The sequence below is a fragment of the Passer montanus genome, unplaced genomic scaffold, assembly GCF_014805655.1.
Source record: "Passer montanus isolate IOZ18808 unplaced genomic scaffold, ASM1480565v1 scaffold61, whole genome shotgun sequence".
Lineage (NCBI taxonomy): Eukaryota > Metazoa > Chordata > Aves > Passeriformes > Passeridae > Passer > Passer montanus.
Window position 1 is genome coordinate 3,717,715 of NW_024371149.1, and position 20,021 is coordinate 3,737,735.

At 45.3% G+C, this 20,021-nt stretch overlaps 1 protein-coding gene across 11 annotated transcripts in view; it reads left to right on the forward strand.

Annotated features, from left to right (window-relative positions):
- Positions 1-20,021, forward strand: part of CAMK2G (calcium/calmodulin dependent protein kinase II gamma) — a 119,402-nt gene that overhangs the window by 94,801 nt on the left and 4,580 nt on the right. The window contains exons 14-22 of one of the 11 annotated variants that reach the window (XM_039727299.1): positions 4,470-4,502; positions 8,369-8,437; positions 10,030-10,074; positions 10,715-10,763; positions 12,793-12,906; positions 14,598-14,723; positions 17,272-17,347; positions 17,841-17,935; positions 19,000-19,245. In XM_039727299.1, coding sequence (XP_039583233.1) covers positions 4,470-4,502; positions 8,369-8,437; positions 10,030-10,074; positions 10,715-10,763; positions 12,793-12,906; positions 14,598-14,723; positions 17,272-17,347; positions 17,841-17,935; positions 19,000-19,232 — 840 coding nt within the window. In that variant the 3' untranslated portion in view covers positions 19,233-19,245. The other 10 variants (XM_039727294.1, XM_039727289.1, XM_039727288.1 and 7 more) reach the window with 10 other exon arrangements.

The following is a 20,021-nucleotide window of genomic DNA, read 5'->3' on the forward strand; positions in this document are numbered from 1 at the left end:
TTTCTTGTTCCCCTTTTCTGACTCTAATCTGGAATTGCTATATACTGCAAGGTGAGAGGGGTTAAGGAGTGGGCTGGGGTAAAGACCTGGATGAAGATTAAGGACACTTTATGCTGAGTGTCCTTCCTCTAAGCTTGTCAGGATCTGGGCTCCCTGTAGTGAGTGTTACAGTCCTACTGCTGATTTTTTTTTTCCTCTGCGTAGCACTTCAAAGAGTTGTGTTCCCTTTTTTCCAAAGGGGTATTTCACTTCCTGCTGATGTGAGAGGTTGTGTGTGCTTCCAGTTCTAGCAGGGCCTGTAAGACCCATTTCTATAATCAGAATTTTTTAATGCACAAAGTCTTATTTTCAGTTAAGCATGTAATGGTAATTGTTTTTTAATTGGTCCTTCTCTAAGCTCTTTGTCAGTTTCTTTTTTTTTTGTTCTTCTTTACTTCTGACCACTTGGGTTTGTGACTAGGATTTACAAAATTATATCAATAATGTTCCTCAGGCCCACTGTAACACTTTGTAGATAGTAAATTGTGGAGCATGCTGTGGGATGCAGGAGATTTTAACGGCATTAACTTGCAATGCTCTGCCAAGTCTCTTGATTTTCTACCTTGTCTTTCTGCCACATGCACTCTGTTTTCTTTCCCAATAAAAGCTGAATAGCTCAGCTGAAAGAGGAAAAATCCATTCATTTGGTTTAACAAGGTTAATGTTCTAAAATCTGCCCTATATGTTACATAACTGCAAAGAGGTACCAAGTATCATTTGTTCTGCTGTTTGTGAGGAATATTGCAGTAAGTGTACATTTTATGCCTGATGTGTACCACTTTCCCTGCCCTTTGCCCAGTAAAGAGTATGTGGGGAAGGAAGGATGCTCTGTAAACTGGCATGGCTGCTGGGAAGCAGTTGCTGAAAGCATGCCTTAAACAGAGAAGGCACAGTAGCAAGGTAAAGGAACCTATAAAATCTGCAAGGGTAAGTAACATTCACACAGTGACCAACAGGAGTTAATGCTCCTATCTCTGTATCTGGACTTGTTATAATCTTAAAGCCATACTGTTTAAAGATTGTTTATGTTGAAGCTAAACAGGGAGAAGCCAAGTTCATCTGAGCAGCAGAGTTTTGTGCTGAACTGTGTTATGCAAGACACCTGGGGAGTGCTTTAGATCTGTTTAAGTGCTGACATCCAGTAGCACATTATATCCATCTTTGATGCAGTCAGTTTTTCATTGCATTGTTGTAATGCCTGGAAAAAACCAACTGAGATCAAGGGTCTGGTGTGCTTAGCTAGTGGTGGCTAAGCAGAAAATCCCTGCCTCTTAGCTTACAATTTAAATAGACAAGCTGACAAAAGGGCAAGAGAGAAGATGGATTGACAAAGATTAAATTTGCTCAGCATCACACAAAAAGTGTTGAAGCAGAAGTAGAAATAGGACCTCAAATTTGCTGGTTCAAGATGACTCTCACTATGATGATCTGCTTTTAGTTCAACATTTTTTTCCTACCTTAAGTTCTGAAATGATTATACTCTCCATAGGAATATTAATTGCTTCAAGCATGATATTTTTACATAAATACTGTCAGTGTCAGACTGGGGGAGAACTGCATGTAGAAGATGGAAATACAGAAAGCTGTCATAAAAATAAAATAGCCATGTTAAGTTCCCAGGACTGTAAATGGGACCTTGCCTGGAACCACTCTACTTCTTATAGTATGTTTTGGTATGTGCTGTGGACTGATTTATGCTCACCATTTCTAGCATTGCTGCCATGCTGAAGAGAAAGTGATTCTTCAGATTGTCTTCTGTCACCTGCTGACTTCTGTTATTGTTACCTAAAGCAAAACTTAAGTTTCACTGCAGAGAATCTGCTCCTCTTTGAGAGATGAACACCTAAAATTCACACACATAACAAAAATAGAACTTTAACAAACACTCATCCCTAGGTTTGTTGTCTGTACTGCTTGGGAGAATCACTCAGGTGTAGGGAAACCCTTAAAGTGATCTGTGAGGTACTTTACCAGGCTGTGATGCTTTTAACAATTTTTTTTCTTTCCCTGCAACATCTCTGCTCTCCCTAGTAGTTCTTAGAGTGTTCTGTGTTATAGAAGGGAAAGAGAACTCTATAATTAAACTTTTGTTCTCTTATTTACTTCGCTAAGTTGCAGTCACATTACAAGAAGAACAAAAAGCTTTGCTCACTCAGCTAGTCACCTTGGGAAGGTAACAATAGATGGTTCTGATGCAGCTCTTAAGATGTACTGGGAGATTGATCTTGTTTAGTAACTTGATTGTATATGATTTGACTTAATAAATGTTGATGCTTTAGAACTTACTGCCACTGCCTCATGTTGGCATTATCTAACCTGTCTTGTGTTTTAGCAGTATTTTCATGCTCTGGTCATAACACAGACCTCACTCCCTGCCCTTTTCATACTGCCAATCTAGCTTTTCTTCTCCATGTTATTATAGTAGCCAGTAATAATGTGCTTTCTGGGATTTCTACACTACATCATGCCCTGTAATAGACTAACACTGTTTTAAATGTAGCTTGTACTCTGATTTAAAGTTCTGATCTGTAGAGGGTTCTGTTTCCTCCTGTGTCAGTGTTACTTGTGCCTCTGTGTAGGAGGATGTTTGTTTTCTGCATGCCTTTGTTGATTCTTTTCCTATTGAACCTTTTGCTTGTATCTTAACATTTTCTGTCCGTTTTTTCTTTTGTAACTTTCTGGAAGTCTGTATGAATTTCAAATAAGATTGTCTTTCTTAGAGACAATAGTATCCATATAGTTTCTTTTTGTCTGCTGCAACTTACAGGATACCTTAAAAGTAAAAACAGTAGTTTTTCATTGTTGTGAATTTCCACTTTTCCCGGTTAAAAATTCCCTGTTGTGATGGGGTACAAGGTTTTCTCTGGGTTGATGGCAGTCTAAGAGTTATATTCATGCACTGGTAGTAGATGCTATTTTAGTTCCAGCTTGAGGAAAAGCCTGTGGAGAAGCTAAATTGTCCTGAAAGACATGAGAGGACCATTGTAAACCATGTAATGATGAGCCCTGTGTTATGCCTCCATGAAATGGAAGATTTGTGAGCCAAATGGTGAACAGATCAGAGTCTGTTCTGGAATTAAAGATCAGATGAGGCAGAAGCTTTGCTAGTTTGAGTCTGTCCATGCAGTGGCTGTGTGACTGTGGACTGCGTGGCGTGATTAGGAATGTGGTTCTGTGGAATGAGGTGAACATGGGCATTTCTGCTTTAAAACACATGCCAGTGTGTGTGTGTGTGTGCTTGAGCTCTGCTGTGAGGATAGCAGGGATGAAGGCAATATGCAAGGTAAGAGCTGTGAAGGCTCAGCAAGTGTATGAAGTGTGGAGCTACAACTCCGTGGCCTGTTCTGTGTTCACAGGCTGCTCCAGGGGGTGCTGTGGTAGTGTGCAGGAGTCCAGAGCTGCAGACCTGAGCCCACGCCATCGTGGGTTTTGACTGACGTGAGCTGTGCTATCCTGTACCACTCTGTGGGCTAGGCTGTAGGAAGCAGCAGAGAACAGCCTAGATAGTACCAAAGGAAAAGGGCAGATGGAAAATGTGCATGGAGACAGCAAGGGGAAGGCATAGCAATGTAATGCTGGAAGACCTGCCAGGCTCAGCTTGAACTGGATGACACTGAGAGTTTAGTGAAAGAGGAGTGAAGTGCGTGCTGAGCCTCATTTACTGGAGAGTGCAATTTGGTGTGAAGATGTCTTTGAAGATGACTGAAGATGCCATTGAACAAGAGTAGAGTCCAAGAAGGTTGAGTAGTGTTTGAACCTGTTTGTTCTTCTCCCAATATATGAGAGTGCAAAGTGTTCTGACTGATTGAGTGCTTCTGTCTTTCATGTTTGAGCATTAGTGCACCTCTCCAATCAGGCCCAAATTTTATGTGAGAGAGCCTTTCTCCTCCCCATGCTATGCACACAAGTTCCCTTTCTTTCTTTAGTCCCTGCGTGTGCCTTTCTGCTGTGGCCTCCTCCCTACCCTCTAATTTGAGTTGCAAACACACCTCTGCATTCTCCAAATGTGAACATGCAGGGGTTTTCTGCCTACCTCTTCAGTTTGGCTGGAGAAGCTGCCCCATTCTCTGAGGTGCGAGAGCACAGAGAGACCCCCTTATACCCCACATCTTGTGCATATATATTGCTCTCTCTTCTTCTCCCCTTATATCAGTGTGTGGGGCACCTATATTCTGACCTCAGTGTTTGAGGGGATGGGGCTCTTCAGCCCTGCCCTTTCCCCTGGTGTGTAGTCGTGTGTTTTAATGGTGACTTCTCTCTCTGTTCCTTTTTTCCGTGTCTGTGCATTTCTGCTGCTGCTTGTACCTGCCTCAGGGGAGCATTATCGGCAGGGGGGCCCTTGCTGGCACACTAATGTGTGAATAGTTTCTGTGCTTTTCTTCTCATCTCCTCTCTTCCCTTCTCTTTCCCTCTCTCAATGGTGTGTCCAGAAAAGGAAGTCGAGCTCCAGTGTGCATTTGATGGTGAGCACCTCCCGTAAGCTGCCTGCGATTCGTGCCTCCGCCATTTTCCATGCCATGCACGCTCGGCTTGTGCTCATCACCCTACATAGCATGTCCGTGCAAGGGGGTGGCAGGGGGGGTCAGTGTGCACTCAGGGGTCCATGTCCTCACCAAAAGGGCTCTGTGATCCTCTGGCCACATACAGCTCCCATTTTGTGCAGAAAATCCAGCTGCTGGCAACTCAGTTTGACTTTGCCAGCTCTGAGTGTGAAATGAAAAAGGCAGTGGTTCTCCTGGGCTCAGCAGAGCAGGTGTGTGCCTTGCCTGGACAGGAGGCTTTGTCATTCTGTTGCAGAGGTGCCAAAAGAGGAACAGGTGCTTTGCCTGGTGTTGGTGCTGTCATCCTTGATAGGAGTCTTGCAGTGTAGAACAAACTGGGAGTCACTCCAAATGTGGCAGAGAGTGATGGGGCTCCACCGTTCAGATGAAATGTGTGGGCACAGCACCACTGGGCAGTTCACAGCTGCCAGTCATTTCTTTTTTTTAGCATACTTACTGAAAAGATTTGTTCAGAGCCTTTATAATCCAAAACTTCCTTTTGTCCCTGACCTTGTTTATGTATCCCAGCATGACCAAATACCCAGTAACTGCCCCCCCTCTCCTGTTCATTTCCTTTCTCATCCATCAAGGTGTTTGGCATTTATAGAATTTGTTCAGAAAATAGTCAAATCCACTCTCAAGGGTCCAAAGAGGAAATTGGCCAGTGTCATATTGTCAGAAGTCATACACAGCCCAATGACACACTTTGAGACCAAGATACGAACAGTAACCAAAGGACAATAATTAGTTATTTTATTATCTGCTATGCACAGAAAAATAACAAAAATATTTCCCCCATTTCAGATAGAAGTGGGAACGTTACAGTATCAAGACAGCAGAATAATTGTTTTTGCATTACTACCTGGGAGATATTTCTCCTCTTCCTCTTTCAATGACACCTTAAAACTGTGTAAAAAAAACCCACAAAAAAAGTAATTCCAAAGTACTGCTTTGAAAATCTGAAATGAGTGACTAACTTTTCACCAGCCTTGCCTTTGTGCGGGGCAGAAGTTCACTGTGCCTTTCTTGCCCTTCTGCCAGCAATACTTAAATTTGCCCACTGCCAGCAATACTTAAATTCCCTTTGCATATTGTTTTAAAGCAGCTGGGATATGTAAACCATGTAAGCATCAGCCTCTGAAAACATGGAAGCAGTGAAAGTGGCTGAATAACCAGAGACAGCCCATGGTTGGTAGTTAGTTTCTTTTAGTTGGCTCTGTGTGTGTGTCCCTACGGTATGAGCACTGGTCTGTTTTCTTTCTCTTGCACCCTCTGTGTTGCTCGTGCCTGTCTGTCTGTCTGTCTCTTGTCGAGCTCAGGAATTGTTGCCAACTGCTATGTCAAAATGAATCATGTTACAGATCTTAAGAAGGTCCTAGCACCTTTTTAGGTGAATGGGCTTCTTTTAACTTGAGTTGTACAGAATGACCAAGGATTGTACCCTGGCCAGTGACGGATGTTGGCTGGCAGCAGGGGTGAAGAGGGGTAAGAGTTGGCTGTGCTGCCTGCACCTCTGGGAAGGAAAGGCTAGCTTCTTCCAGGGAAAAGCACGTGGTTAGACGGCCACATGACATGAGTGTGTGCAGGAAGCTCAACATGTCAGATGCCGTCCTTCACCTGAGAAGGAGTATGAAAAACATGCAGGCTAAGCTGACTCTAATTTAATTGGGACACTATCCTGTAGTAAAATGCTATCCAATTCTGGACTAGCAAACATGATACTCGTTTTCTTCAGCCCACTGGCTGGGGAAGAATATCGTGGGTGAGCTGGGTGCTCAGTGCAGACTGAGGGTAGGCTGTGTGCTTTGAGTATGTGGGGCTTTGCACTTCATAAGGCAACATAACACTCCTAACAGGCTGTTGTCAACTTTTAATTTGGAACAGTGGCTTCATGGATATTGTTTAGGTTTTGGTTGTTTTGTTGGGTTTTTTTCTCATTTGGCCTTAGTTATAAAGCCTTCCAAAACAGTGGAATTATTTTTCCACTAGCTTCTTCCATGCTATTTTATTTTCTTATCCCAGTGGACTAAGAAAAGTTGCTTACCTTACTCTCACTGGAACAGGTTTGGAAGATAGATCTCTGCATTAGGATCACTGTTTCTGAAGAAGTACAAGAGCCTCAGTGCTGTGTGGACAGGTGGACCATTGTCAGAAGTTTGTGTTTGTGCCACAAAATAGCTTGGGATTAACTTTTTCAGGTTGATCTGCTCCTCTTTGACATCCACAATGACCTGTCATCTCTTCGGCCATCAGGCTGGAAATACATGCATAAAACAAAACTCTTGGAAGGCCAGTGTCTTAGGACAATGCAGGAATGTATAGAAAGAGGCAGCAAACCATAATTTCTGTGATATTTCTCCTTTCTTAGGTTGAAGTTTGAGTGTAAATGTTTGAAGGTTTTTTTTCCCACAGACTAGATTCTAAAGAGTTCATTTCTGCCTCTCTCTCTTCTACTTTCTCCCTCCTCCACCTGCCCCATCTTCCTCTTTTGTTTCTCCTCTTCCCTCTCCAAAAGGGATAGTAAAGCCAAGACCTGTTGCTTGTGAAGAAAAGCCGAAGTGTTAGTAGATGTTTTTTAAGTCTCGGTCTTATAAGATCTGTCACTGGTTAACATAATTATACCTTTGGCAGATGTTTTCCATCTTAGCATTTGACTTCTCCATTCTTTGTGGTGTTTGTGGTGTGGTGATGAGGGCCTGATGTTTTGCAGTATGAGTTTGCACTCCCTGAGTGGGATTGAGAGCCACTCGAGGGCACACTACTGTGAGCTCCCATCGGGGGCCCTGATCTGTAAACGCAGGAGTGTGAGCGAGGCTCCTGCAGAGACAATTTTGACCTTGCTGCTGGTGTCTAGCAGCAAAAGAGACATAGCCTGGGGTGGGGATCACAGGTGGGCTGGATTTGTGGGCTAGGAACCCTGTACTTATGGATAGGTTTGGCTTCCTACAAACACAGACTTGGTTCATTCCTGACATACATGACTTGATGGGATTATTCTTTTCAGCAAGCTGGTGATGGCCTCACTGTTGTGCTGTATGAATGCAGAATACGGAGATTTTATTCTTCTGCCACAGCTACAAGAGAGTGTGAAGAGGGGAAAGATGAAAACCTGCTGGGCACCATCCAGAGACCTTCCTACTTGTGGAACTATATGGCCTTTTCCTTATGTCCCAATCCCATTCCTTTCAATGTTTTGGTCCTGAAGTCTCTTTGTTCAGGTTACAGCAGGGATACAACATATTATACGTTACCCTTTCTCTACCTTTTCTAGGGCTGACCTTACTTGGCTCACTAGATTCCCTGGAACTCTCAGCATTATCACATACCTCGAACTGTTTCTGTACACTTTGGGACACCTCAGACTTGACTCCCATTTGTGCCCTGTTTGAGACCATGACTACTGTGTGTTCTTCACTTCTGTAGTCTTTTCTCTCAGGACAGCTGCCGTGTCTCATTTTCCTTCACCAGATATTTTTTGTTAGTGTTCGTTGCAGGATTCTCCCCACCCCTTTGGGCTGCTGCCTTTTTGCCTTCTGTTTTCCTTCCTTATAGCTCTAGCAGTCCATTTGCATTTGAATTTTGGTACATCTGTACAACTTCTGTTGCCTCTGGGGGAAGAATGATGTCCAGCAACTGGGGTAGCACTCCTCCTTCCTCTCTCTTCTTGGTGATTGAGCTTGTGGGGAGGGGAGGGTCTGAGGAGATGGTTGGGATTGAAGCAATACTGTCATTTTCTTGCTGCCTCTGCTGCCCAGCATGGGAACTAAAACCATGTTTTTCTGTCTCAGCCACAGAGCAACAACAAAACCAGTATAGTAAGCACTGCAAAAGAAACACCCCCAGTGCAGACGTCCATGGTATCTTCCCCAACCACTATTTTTTTTTCCTGTTTGGTTTCATTTTGATTCTGTCCTCTCCCCTTCTCCTCCCAACCCCTTCCCGAGTGCTGCTTGTGCCACTCTGTTTCAGCTTATGTTTTGGCTTCGTTCTGTCTGTGTCCCTGTGCTACTGTGGGGCCTGATCACAGCCTCACAGGCTTTGGGATGGGGGTGCTGAGCAGAGCTGTGGTTGGATGTGGGGATCGCAGCTTGCCTGGACTTCCCCGTGTGCCACCCCTATATAGTTCTGTGTGTCCTGTTCAACTGTTCCTGCTGGCTTTGGGGAGGATGGTTTTGAAGAACAGAGTGTCAAGCTCCATCCACTCTCCAACATTCAGGAAATGGAGGATGGACTTCAGGACACCAAAGAAGAAAGGGCAGACAAAGGGTTTTTAGAAGAATCCTTTGCTGGCCTATTTGGCCTGCTCAGTTGAGTGGCTGATCTCCTGCAGCTCACTGACTTGCTGGGCTGACACTTTCTGTTTGGCCTGTGTGCAAGCTCTACAGTGCCAGTACAGTGCCCCTGCCAAGTACATTGAATGGCACAGCTTGGGTGTGTGGCCTGCCTCAGTGCCCATGGAAGATCAGGCAGCAGTGCAGCGGGTGGCAGAGGCAGATGGGTGAGTGTACAGCACTGCCCAGCACTGTCCCTGATGCCCTTGCTGAGCCACCCAGCAGGAACAACAGCAGTGGGAGGAGATGGTGCAAGATCCTGAAGTCTTGTCCTGTTAATGAAGGGATGAGCAGGAGCTAGTTAGCACCCATAGGCCTGGTAGCTGCTCTTTGTTGTCTGTCTCTGGAGAGTTGGATTTGGCATTTTTGGGGCATGGGAGGGTGGGGTTTGGTGTTGGAGTTTTTTTGTTGTAGAATGAAGGATTCTTGGGACACTTCATAATTTTCTGCTTTCCTTTCACTAGTTTTTCATTATGCTTTTGATATTGGGAGAGCCTTTCTAAATTATTAAATATGGCTATTATTGAAATTGGAGCTAATTTCAGAGACTTTTAGAAAAATGTGCCTTTTTTCACAGTTCCTTAGCAACTCCTCTGAGGCATTGAGGTGGTCTGGCTCATCCTATTTTTATTATGGAAATTATGAATGTCCCTTTTTTAGGGTAAAATACTCAGAAACACCTTCCAAAAACTGGGAGACAAAGGCCCCAGCCCAGTATTATCCTTTCTTCCCCCTCTCCTCTTCTGAAGCATTTTCCAGTGAAGATGCTGCTGAGGGGTCATTGCCTCATTAACGGCTGCAGAGGGTGCAGACTGGCTGCTTGGTTGCCCCCTGGTGTCTGTGGCAGCCTGGTTCACTGGAAGCGAATTGGGAATTAGGGGCAGTTGCAGGGGAGCTGGGGGCTTTGTCTCCTTGTGACTGTAGCTTTTAGTGCAGCCTCTCTCTTAGTGAAAGCTGCGCAGGAAGTGTGTGCGCACGCACGCAGGCACACGTGTGCTGTTTGGAGCTTGTGATTTGATTTGACTTGTCAGTCACCTTTTCTCCACTTGCTGGGGAGTGAAAGTAAATTAGAGAATGCTTTGGAACTAGAGTTTAATGATTCTTCCATCCTTTCCTAGGAGCCTCAAACAACTGTTGTCCATAATGCTACAGATGGCATAAAGGTAAGGGATGGGAGTGTTGTCAGAAAAACCTCTGCTTCTCTCTTGTTCTTGTCTTCATGTCTTAATTCAGTTTCTACCTTTCCAATGTCTGGTTTGTAGCATGCTCCTGAGTACTGCTGACAATAGACTAGGAGGGTTGTGTTACATGGCTGTGGATCTCTGAAAGAGGTTGAGTAAAGACAACTGTTCAGATAGCAACACATCTTTCCTATTGTGGTGTACAACCACCACTCTCTTTCATATGTGGGATGGAAGAGGAGATATAGGCACTTAGGCAATTTTTTTTTCCTGCAAACGGACACTTCCTCTGAGAAAGCCTAGGAGCCCTTCTGTAGCTTCTTGTGGCTATTCTTCCAAACAGAAGCAACTCTTGTTAGATTTAATTTGACAGAGTTTGGTAACTTCCACACTTGTAAAAGTTCTGGGTTAAGAGCTCGAACATGCAAAAGCTGAGCAGAGATGCTGTTATGTTATGCTTTGTATTTGGCCTGCTTACATTCAAATCTTCCTTGTATCATCCTCTCCTTTCCATCCCTGCCAACGATTTGTGCTTTTCCCCATCTTTCTTCACTAAGAAATAAAACTATTTGCTCATTCTCCCAACTGCTGATGCCTGGTAATGCTCTGTTCTGCCGTGCAGGGTTCCACAGAGAGCTGTAACACCACAACTGAAGATGAGGATCTGAAAGGTAGGTATTTTGCCTGTAATTTCTAATACAGCTAAGTGTAGGCAAGGGATTTTAGAGATTCAATCATTGCCTTGAACTAGCTTCCCAGATTTCTGTGTCTGACTCAGTTCATAAATTTGCCATGACGCTGTCATTCCTGTCACAGTGGGACCATGCACTGGGGAGCCGTCTGACTTGGCCTCTGTGATATATAAACACTGAGCTAATTTGTTTTTGTCTCAGAGCTGGAATTCTTTTCTTGCATATATCATAATCTGTTCATCTCCAGTCCATTTCTAGGTGTGGAAAATCTCTACCAGTCCCTTGAGGTTTGAACTCTGCTTGTGTTTTTCTGCTTCCCTGTAGATTACAGAGAGTTGAAACCTCTCTGTTGTACACAGACTCCCTTTTCACCCCTTTCTGGGAATATCTTTTGTGACATGCAAAGACTCCGTGTTATTTTTTCTCTTTGGGTCTATTTTTTTTTTAAGATGAAGATCATTCTCAGCCTGTTGTCCTTGACTGAGATATCAGTAGAGGGAGAGGCTGAGATTTTATGCCTTTCAGTGACCATATAATAAATATCCTGTGCTTGTAAAACTCTTTAAATGAAGTAGCTCCAGGTTCCATATCTGCTCATGGTGTTTGAGCAGCTATTTTTTGCCTCACCTCCCTAAAAAAAGGATGAGCAGGCATTTTCCTGAATCAACAAGTTTGGGATGGGTGAAGGTAGTTTGCATGCTAAGACAAAAGTGTTAATAACTTGCATTTTGAGGCAGAGGTATTCTCGTTCTCCCTGTAGTTCATCTGAGTCACATATCCAGGGAAAAATCAGTGCTGACCCTGTGATGTAGCAGCAATGTCACCTCTGTCAGTGGGGTAATTCCTGATGCTTTTCTCATGGCTTGTCACAAGCTCCTGGCTCCTCTTCTGAGGAATCACAGGGAGCAGAAACACATGCCAGTGAGTGAACGAGTTCTGCAATACAGATGGTTTCAGATAAGACCTGGCCTCATTACATGACAGTGTTCTAGCTCCCACCTTTTTGCCAAAGAGTAAGCTGTGGTTTAAGAACCTAGCTTTGAGTGACAGGAACTGGGTGGGTTTCATAGTGCAGTAATAAATTTGATTTATCATCTCTTCTGGATAGCCATCCAGAACAGGTGTTTGTCCAGAACCTTATCTCCTGTGGCACTTTTTATTCTGGAGAGGTTCCATGTTGAGCTAGCTGAGCCAACGGGTGTTGTAAGTCAGGAATACAAATGCTGCAAGGAAAAGAAGTGTAGGACTGGAACAGAAGGTGGGTAGGAAGGAAGGCAGCTGGTCAGTGTACAGAGTTGTATAGGGGTACATTGCTACAGATCAAAACTGTGGTTTGTTTTATTTGGCAGAGGTTAGAAAATTTTGTTATGATTTTAATAGAAGGGAGCATTTGAATGGTGATTGGGATGGAAAGAGTTTGCACAGTAGTGGTTTGTGCTGTGGCCAGCTCTGGTAATTTTAGTTCTCCAGTTTTAAGTGTAGCTGTGTTCACCAGTGTTCTTTTTCCATTCCTGCCCTTCCCCATTTTAAGATAAGCAAGCACTTGAGCAACACTAAGTAGACCAAAAGGGTTGGGAGTGTTGAAGTTCTCAGTGATCTGCATAGCCATGACTCTGGGAAAAGGGAAGTGCTTGTGCAGTTCCTCTGCCAGCTTCTTGTTTTAAATAGATGCCAGGATACACAGATCAGTTCTGCTGTGCTGTAGGCGATGTTATCTTTATGCATCAGGGACAGTTGCCTCAGGGATATGTTGTTTCCACTGTGGTGGGGCTAAAGGCAGTGTGTGTCGTCGTTCTTCCTCCACCCCCCTGCCCTTGTGTCATTCTAAATTGCACAGCAGGTTCATGTTGTCGAGCTGTCTACTTGGCTTTGCCCTGGAGGATACTCCTGCATGTTTTGTGCCCAGCATTGTGGTTTCTTTAATGTTCTCCTATTTACTTTCTCTTTTTTTATTTACTGAACTTGCGTGTTTTGTTTGTGTTTGTGTTTTAATTCCCTGCCATGCTAGCTCCCCCTCTCTCCACCGGGGACGGCAGCTCAGTGCTTGAAGGACGGAGGCACAGTGAGAGCAAAACACAGACTGAGTCCATGCAGTCCCAGCTTTCTCTCTGTTTCTCAGCCAGTAAGTCCAGGGGTGCAGTGCTTCACAGCATCTTTTTCTCACCCCTTCCTCCACCCTTCCCATTTCTCCTTACCTAAGATTTTTCCTTTCCTCAACTTCCTTCCAAAATGTTGATTTTCCATTTTCAGTGTTCCAGAATACAAAGAAATCATCTCCCTTCCTGCAAAATACCCTCCTTTGCACACTGAAATTTTCCAAACATTTCCTTCCCTTTCTGAAAAAAAACAAAAAACAAAACAAAAACCAGAACCTCATCCTAGCTAATTTCATTCCCTTGCTTTCATCTGGGTGAGATGTGGAGTACTCTGCAGAGACACTGCCTTTTGGGGTTTCCTTGGGCAAGTCACTGCATCTCTTAGTTTTCCTTGTGGTGAATGGGTCAGTGGTGCAGGTCTGCTTATGTGCTTATGGAGGGGATGCATGAGACTGAATTCAGTCTCACTCCTCATAACTTCTGAGGGCTTCTGACATGGATGGTGCTCAGAAGTACCACAGGAACAAAACCCAGTTTTTTCAGACTACTTTAAGGTGCTCTGAAAGGGAAGCTGTGGGTCTTGAAAGACCCCAAAGTATTTTTGAATCCATTATCAGGTGCTTTGAGTGAAAATCCTGGGATAATGTTGGCCCTGAAGAGCATTTGTGTGTCATGAGCTTTACCTTGTGTGTTTTTCTTTAGCTCAGTTAGCTGGTACTATGGTTAGTCTATGAGTTGTGGTACGTTCTGCCCGATGTCTCCTGAACTTGCTAGCTCTGTAGAGGAGCCTGTGGCTGAAAAACTCTTAAAAATACATATGAAAAAAGCTATTAGGTTGGAGAAAATCTAGGTGGAATTCACAGCCTTTCTCCTACACAGACATACTGTACTAGACACAGACATATGCACAGACATGCCTGACTTTAAAGTAATAGTAGAAGGATCTTTAGTGTGAGCTGGGAACATCTGGAATATTTGATTCTGTTCAGGTCAGTCTAGGAAGGAAGAACCAGGCGTGTCCTTTTCTGTCTCTTCCTGTCGTATTTCCCTGGTTTTCTACACACAGCACCAGTATCTCATGATGCAGCAGTTGGAGCATCTCTGTTAGTAGCTCAAAGTATGAAGTAGCTCAAAGGATGTCAGAGTGCTGGTCAAAGGTGCAATGGAAAAGGTGTTTTGCCTAGACAGAATGGAAGGGAAATGATCTCTTCAGAAGTCCTTTTGCTGTGAGCTGTTCATCACTGCTCTCTTATTAATTCCTTCCTCTTGCTCATAGCAAGGCCCTGCTTGGTGCACTGAGGAGTGCTGAATCACTTCTCTGCCAAGTGGGTCAGTGTTCTCCTACTTCACTTCCCTCCCAGTTGAGATGTGCAGTGATTTGGATATCCCTACTTTCTTTAACCCCATCTTGTACTTGCCCTTGTGCTGCTCTGTCACTACTCCGACCACTGTTTTAGGTCGCCCTCAAACTTCCTCCAGCATTGGTGCAATTCCTGCTGTGCTTTTTGCACCAGTGCCCGGGTGGCCCCTGCCAAGCAGTGTCTGGCCCCAGTGATGTGACAGAGGCAGGAGAGCAGGTAGAAGTCATTGGGATGTGGATGTGTCTCTGTGCTGACTGGGGCCGGGGCTGTGTGTGTCTGTACTTCTTTGTTGGTTTTTATTTTACTTTCTAATTTTTTGTCTGTTTATTATTTTAACGCTTACATTTGTTTTGCAGCTACACAGTCTTGTGAAGAGAAGCTCCATGCCTGGGACAGCCCAGGGCAGACATTGGAGTTAGAGCGTGCTCGGTCGGAGCCTTTGCTAACTCCAGTAGTTCCTTTTGTACTTAACCGAGCACCGTGTAAGTTAGCAGCTGGGTAGCAGTAGTGGAGTAGTGCAACTCATGCTAGTTACCCTAGATGTAAAGTTCCCTCCTCTCTCCTCCCCTGCCCCTCATCCCGTCCGTCCGAGCCTGCCGGGGCCGGGCGCTCCGAGCTGGCGCCATCGCTGCCGCCGGCGGCGCGGCCGCAGGAGCCGCCTGAGGGGAGCGGCGGCCAGCCCAGCCCGGGCCGCCCTCAGCCTGTGCCGGGCCGCCTTCAGCCTGTGCCGCCCTCAGCCTGTCCCGGGTCGCCCTGAGCCAGTCCTGCCCCGCCCTCAGCCCGGGCCGCCCTCAGCCCGGGCTGCCCGCGGCCGCCGCCCCGCCCCGCGAGGGAGGCACATCCCGGCCCCAGCTCTGCCCCGGCCCCAGCTCTGCCCCGGCCCCGAGCGGTGCTCGCTGAACGCGCCCGCAGCACTCCCCGGCCGGCCGTGTAGCTGCTGTGGCGGGGCTGCCTCCTGCGCCCGCACAGAGCAGGGTGGAGCAGCCGCGGGCCGCGCTCGATGACCGTGCTGGTGCATGCCTCCCGCTTGTGCCTCTGCCGTGCCAGTTTGGAGGACCCGCGGATTCATTGGGAGTGCCGTCCCCTGGACATCCCGAGGCTCTCTGTCCTTCGGACAGAGTGGTCACCTCCCGTGTGCCGCTTCAAGCTCGGGACATGTAGTGAATGCCAGGAGACAAGCATGGTCTGATGGGATGGACTAGTGTTGAAGGACAGGCCTGATGGCACTGCATCACGGCATCTTGGACGGTGATGCAAATTTCCTTAAGATGAGCCAGCACACCCTGACTGTGACCCTCACTCATCCCTAAATGCAGCCTCTCCCATGCACTCCATCTTCTGGACATTGGTGGTGCATGGTTTGGAGGTCCAACAAGTGGCCCTTCTTCATGTGAAAATAATCCCAGACAATTTGCTTGTAGAGACATTTTTCACAACGGGCATAGCCCACTGTATTGTTTTGACCTATTCCCTGTGTACATCTTTTCACTTGTGGAAGTGTATACAGCCTGCATAGTAAAACCAACCACCTTATTGTTATGAGCCAGATGTCCCCTGTCTGAGGGGTTTCTGAGGGTGGCTCAGTAGTAAAATTCTCTTAACTGATTTCCAGAGTGGGTACGGACATCTTTCATAGCCAGTTAGATTATTATCTTGTTGCTCTTTGACTGCATTTACCAATGGTGGGATGAGGTGCATGGGCAAGGGGGAGAGCAGTTCAGAGTAGCATCTTCTGGCATTTAGAATGGAATTCAGCTTTCCTGACTTGAACATCTAAAGGTGATAGGTTGGATTTAAATACCATCCCCTTAATGATAGGCATCTAAGATGCCTACGTGAGACTTCCCAGAAGTCCCAAATTTTTCAGGGCCCAAAGGGAGAACAGTCAGGGGACTGGTTTCATTTCAGACACCTATATTTTAAATGCTGAAGGGCGCAAGAATGGCACTTCTAGTGTATGAATTGTATATTATCTGAAAGCATTGAAAAGAATGCTAGAGAACCTCTTAAATGCCTGTATAATGTGCAGAGGTGTCTACCTACGGGCGTGGGGAAGGCTGAAGATATGTGAGGTTGTGCATGTAGGCTCAGGCATAGGTATGGTACACATAGTAGTCATAGAATAGGACTGTGTTGTTTAGCAGACCTAATTGAAACTTTGTAAATGTTATTAACTCTTGAGACCAGCATGGATGTTGGAAGACTGCAGAGGGGATGGGGCCTGGGCAATCTGCTGAGGGGAACCAAGAGAAGAGAGTGCAGAGGTGCTGGCCAGATGGGGCCAAACAACAGGAGACAGGCAGCCCTTGTCTTCATTCATCTTGAAGTCCAGTGTGCTGGGCTGGCTTAATGGCAGTGCTGTCAGAGCTGTAAAGAATTGTGCCACAGGGATTGGCAGAAGCTAACTGCCTGAGGAACAGTGTGCACTCTCAGACATAGCTAGGACCTGCTCATCCAACCCATCCATCCTGCTGCCGTCATCTTTCTAGCTTGCAGAAGCCATCCCTACATGTCCCAGTTGTTTGTTTGCAGCATTCACAATAATGAGGTGTTGATGATGGTGATAGGCAAGTTGTTGGGAGACTCTTTCCAGTTGGCTTGATCTGTGTGGTGGCCATTTGTATATGGCTACTGTGCTGAAGGTTTTCCACATCTTAAGCTGCCGGACAACTACTTCACGTGGGCAGGGCCATTGGTATTCATGAGTCAGACTCCCCAGAAGCAACTCTGGCTGTCATTCAGGAGACACCTCTGGTGCCTTAGACCTTTCTAGAAGAAAAAAAATTAATATGGTCTCTTTATTTCCTTTCTCCCTGCATTATGGGATCACCATTTCCCTTTCATACCACTGCCCCCCTACTTTCATGTGGATGACTGTCTTAACTGCATATCTTCAGAATGCAGGGAGCAGCATCCTATAAGATCTAGACTAATGGTGCTCTACAAACTGCTTGTAGGAAGCACCCACTCACCTCATATTTCTACTGAACTCTTCAGCACAGCTAAATTGCTCTTTCTTCTCGTTCACAGTGCGTAAGCAAGAGATCATTAAGATAACAGAGCAGCTGATAGAGGCCATCAACAATGGAGATTTTGAGGCTTATACGTAAGTAGAGATGCTTTCTGACAGATTGTTTATCAGTTTGTGTGCAAGTGATGCTCTGGCTCACGGGTATGAGGAGCTGTCACACAGTCAGGGATGGTAAAAGGTTTTATCCTTCTTAGCCTACATTAGTTAGGAGTAAGCCATGGAGTAGTAGAGCTCTAAATGAATATCAAGTCAGGTAGCAAACAGCAACAGGAGCAACAACTGGAAAATGTCCTGGGTTTGTAAGAAAAGTACAGGGGAGGGCAATGAGAAGTGCAGAAAAAGAATAAAAGGAAAGTCAGTAACCTAGAAATTTATTTTATGTGAAATGCCATCTAGTTGGCTCCTTGAGTTACAGTAGGGCTGAGTCTCCAGGAACTTAATTCTTGGATTAGGGAGATGTAGTTAGGTGGACAGAGGGTGTGAGTCAAATGGCATACCAGCACTTCACTGTGTGAATAGCTCTTGGGCTCAAATGCAAACTGTAAACCTGTGCTGCTTTTCTTTGCAGAAAAATCTGTGATCCTGGCTTGACCTCATTTGAACCTGAAGCACTGGGGAATCTGGTTGAAGGAATGGATTTCCATAAGTTTTACTTTGAAAACTGTGAGTGGGTAGATTTGGTAACTCCAACCCCTTTCTCTCTACTCTTCCTTTATGTCACCTTTGGGGAGGAAAATTTGCCTTGTTTTTACTGGTTATCAGAATATGCAGGAACTTGATTGTGCTTGGGTTATGATGCATTCATAAAAGCCAGCAGCCTTTCTGTCAAAAAGCCTGTTCAGCACCAATTTCAATTCTAACCCCCACATCCCTTCACTCTAGGCATACAATCTGCCAGGTGGAAATGTTTTGTACCTGGCATGGACTGCAGGAGCTTTAAAAGTTTGACTCACTGGACTTCTTACTGATATGAAAATGGAAAAAATGATCAGATTTTGGTGGAAGCAACATGTATGTTTGGGGTAGAGATACTGGATGGTCAGGCATAAAGATGCTTTCGCTTTGAGTTTTCCCTGGTTGGTTTCAGCTCTCTAACACCTAATGAACCTTTTACATAGACAAGAGTCACCTTGTCAGCCTGGGGCAGGAAAGAGTTGGGAGAAATGCTATCATTTATACCATGGGATTTGTCTCCCTTCCTGGATGTCTCCACAGGATGAGATAATTGTAATTTAAATCCTGAACTGTTCAATCTGTTTCATTTTGAGGGTTAGGCCAAGGTCCTTAGTATGGGCAATATGTAGTTCTCTAAGTATGCAGGGACTTTGTCTCTTTCAACAGCCTATTTATGGAGCGATTTTAACACTTCTCTGAGGTTTGTTCATATTTAATGCTGTCCTAGCTTAAAGATCTCCTGATTACTGACTCCTTTGCAACGATATTCTGTAAGTGAAAGGTCTTTCCCCATAACTGAAGACACAGCAGCAGAGGAAGTGGGGGCAAAGGGGCCAGGGGATTCCTGGCAGTAAGTGTGCAGTTCCTAAGGAGAACAACAGATGATAGGGGTAAGAATTTCTTGGATTTTGCCTGAAAAATGGCAGGACCAATTTTTGTGGTATTCCAGAATCCAGTAAAAGGTGAGTAGAATATAGAAGAGGTCGGAGAATGCGGGACGCTGTTCCTTCTTAGTTGTAAACTGAACCTGATGGTTTTGCGTGTCCTGGCAGTACTGTCGAAGAACAGCAAGCCGATCCACACGACCATCCTGAACCCCCACGTCCACGTCATCGGGGAGGACGCCGCCTGCATCGCGTACATCCGCCTGACGCAGTACATCGACGGCCAAGGCCGGCCCCGCACCACGCAGTCGGAGGAGACCCGTGTGTGGCACCGCCGAGATGGCAAGTGGCTCAATGTCCACTACCACTGCTCTGGAGCTCCTGCAGCACCTCTCCAGTGAGGATCAAATACGGGTATGGACTCTCAGGGAAGGAGTACATCACACACACAGCTGAGGTGCTCTTTGTGGGAATTCAGCATTCAAGGCTATTTAGCTGGCTGTGAGAGAACCATATTTAATTGTCTGTAGGGCTGAAAACTTTGGCTTGTAGATGGTGTTCCTTTAAGTCCTGTCCTCTGGATTCAGTAGGGTTATCTGCCACTCCTGACAAATGGGAGTCATGTGCCAGACAGCTGTTCCTGGGCATAGGTATCCTTGTAGCAGCTGTGCTTCCTCCCAGGTGCTCAGGTCTGTGCTTGGACAAACGGCTTATCTGGAGCAGAGAGGAAGAGTATCTCATGCTGTGCACAGGTTGGCCCTTTCACATCTACCTTTCCATGCTGGGAGTCATTTCAGAGGACTTTTTTGATGATTATGTCATCTTCTAGAAAGGATATTGTAGAATCCATACAGAACAATTTCTGTGTCATAAGGGGTAAGGGTGTATTCATATAAATTTTACTACTGATTTTCTGATAAGCAAAAAGTATTTAATGTACCATGTTGAGAAAACTCAGAGGAGAAAAGAATCTAAACAAACAGTAATATCAGAGGATTTAAATGTCCCCCAATTAACTTGCCACAATTCATAATTGGAAGAAACTTTGGCTCTAAAATATGTCATGATGAAATGATTGTTGCTTGCTCCTGAAGGACATCAGATCCAATTACTTCTCAGCACTAAGGCATTCTCATTTATTGCCTTAGCACTCTCTTTTAATTAGGGGTAGAAAGTCTGCTGCCTTTTGT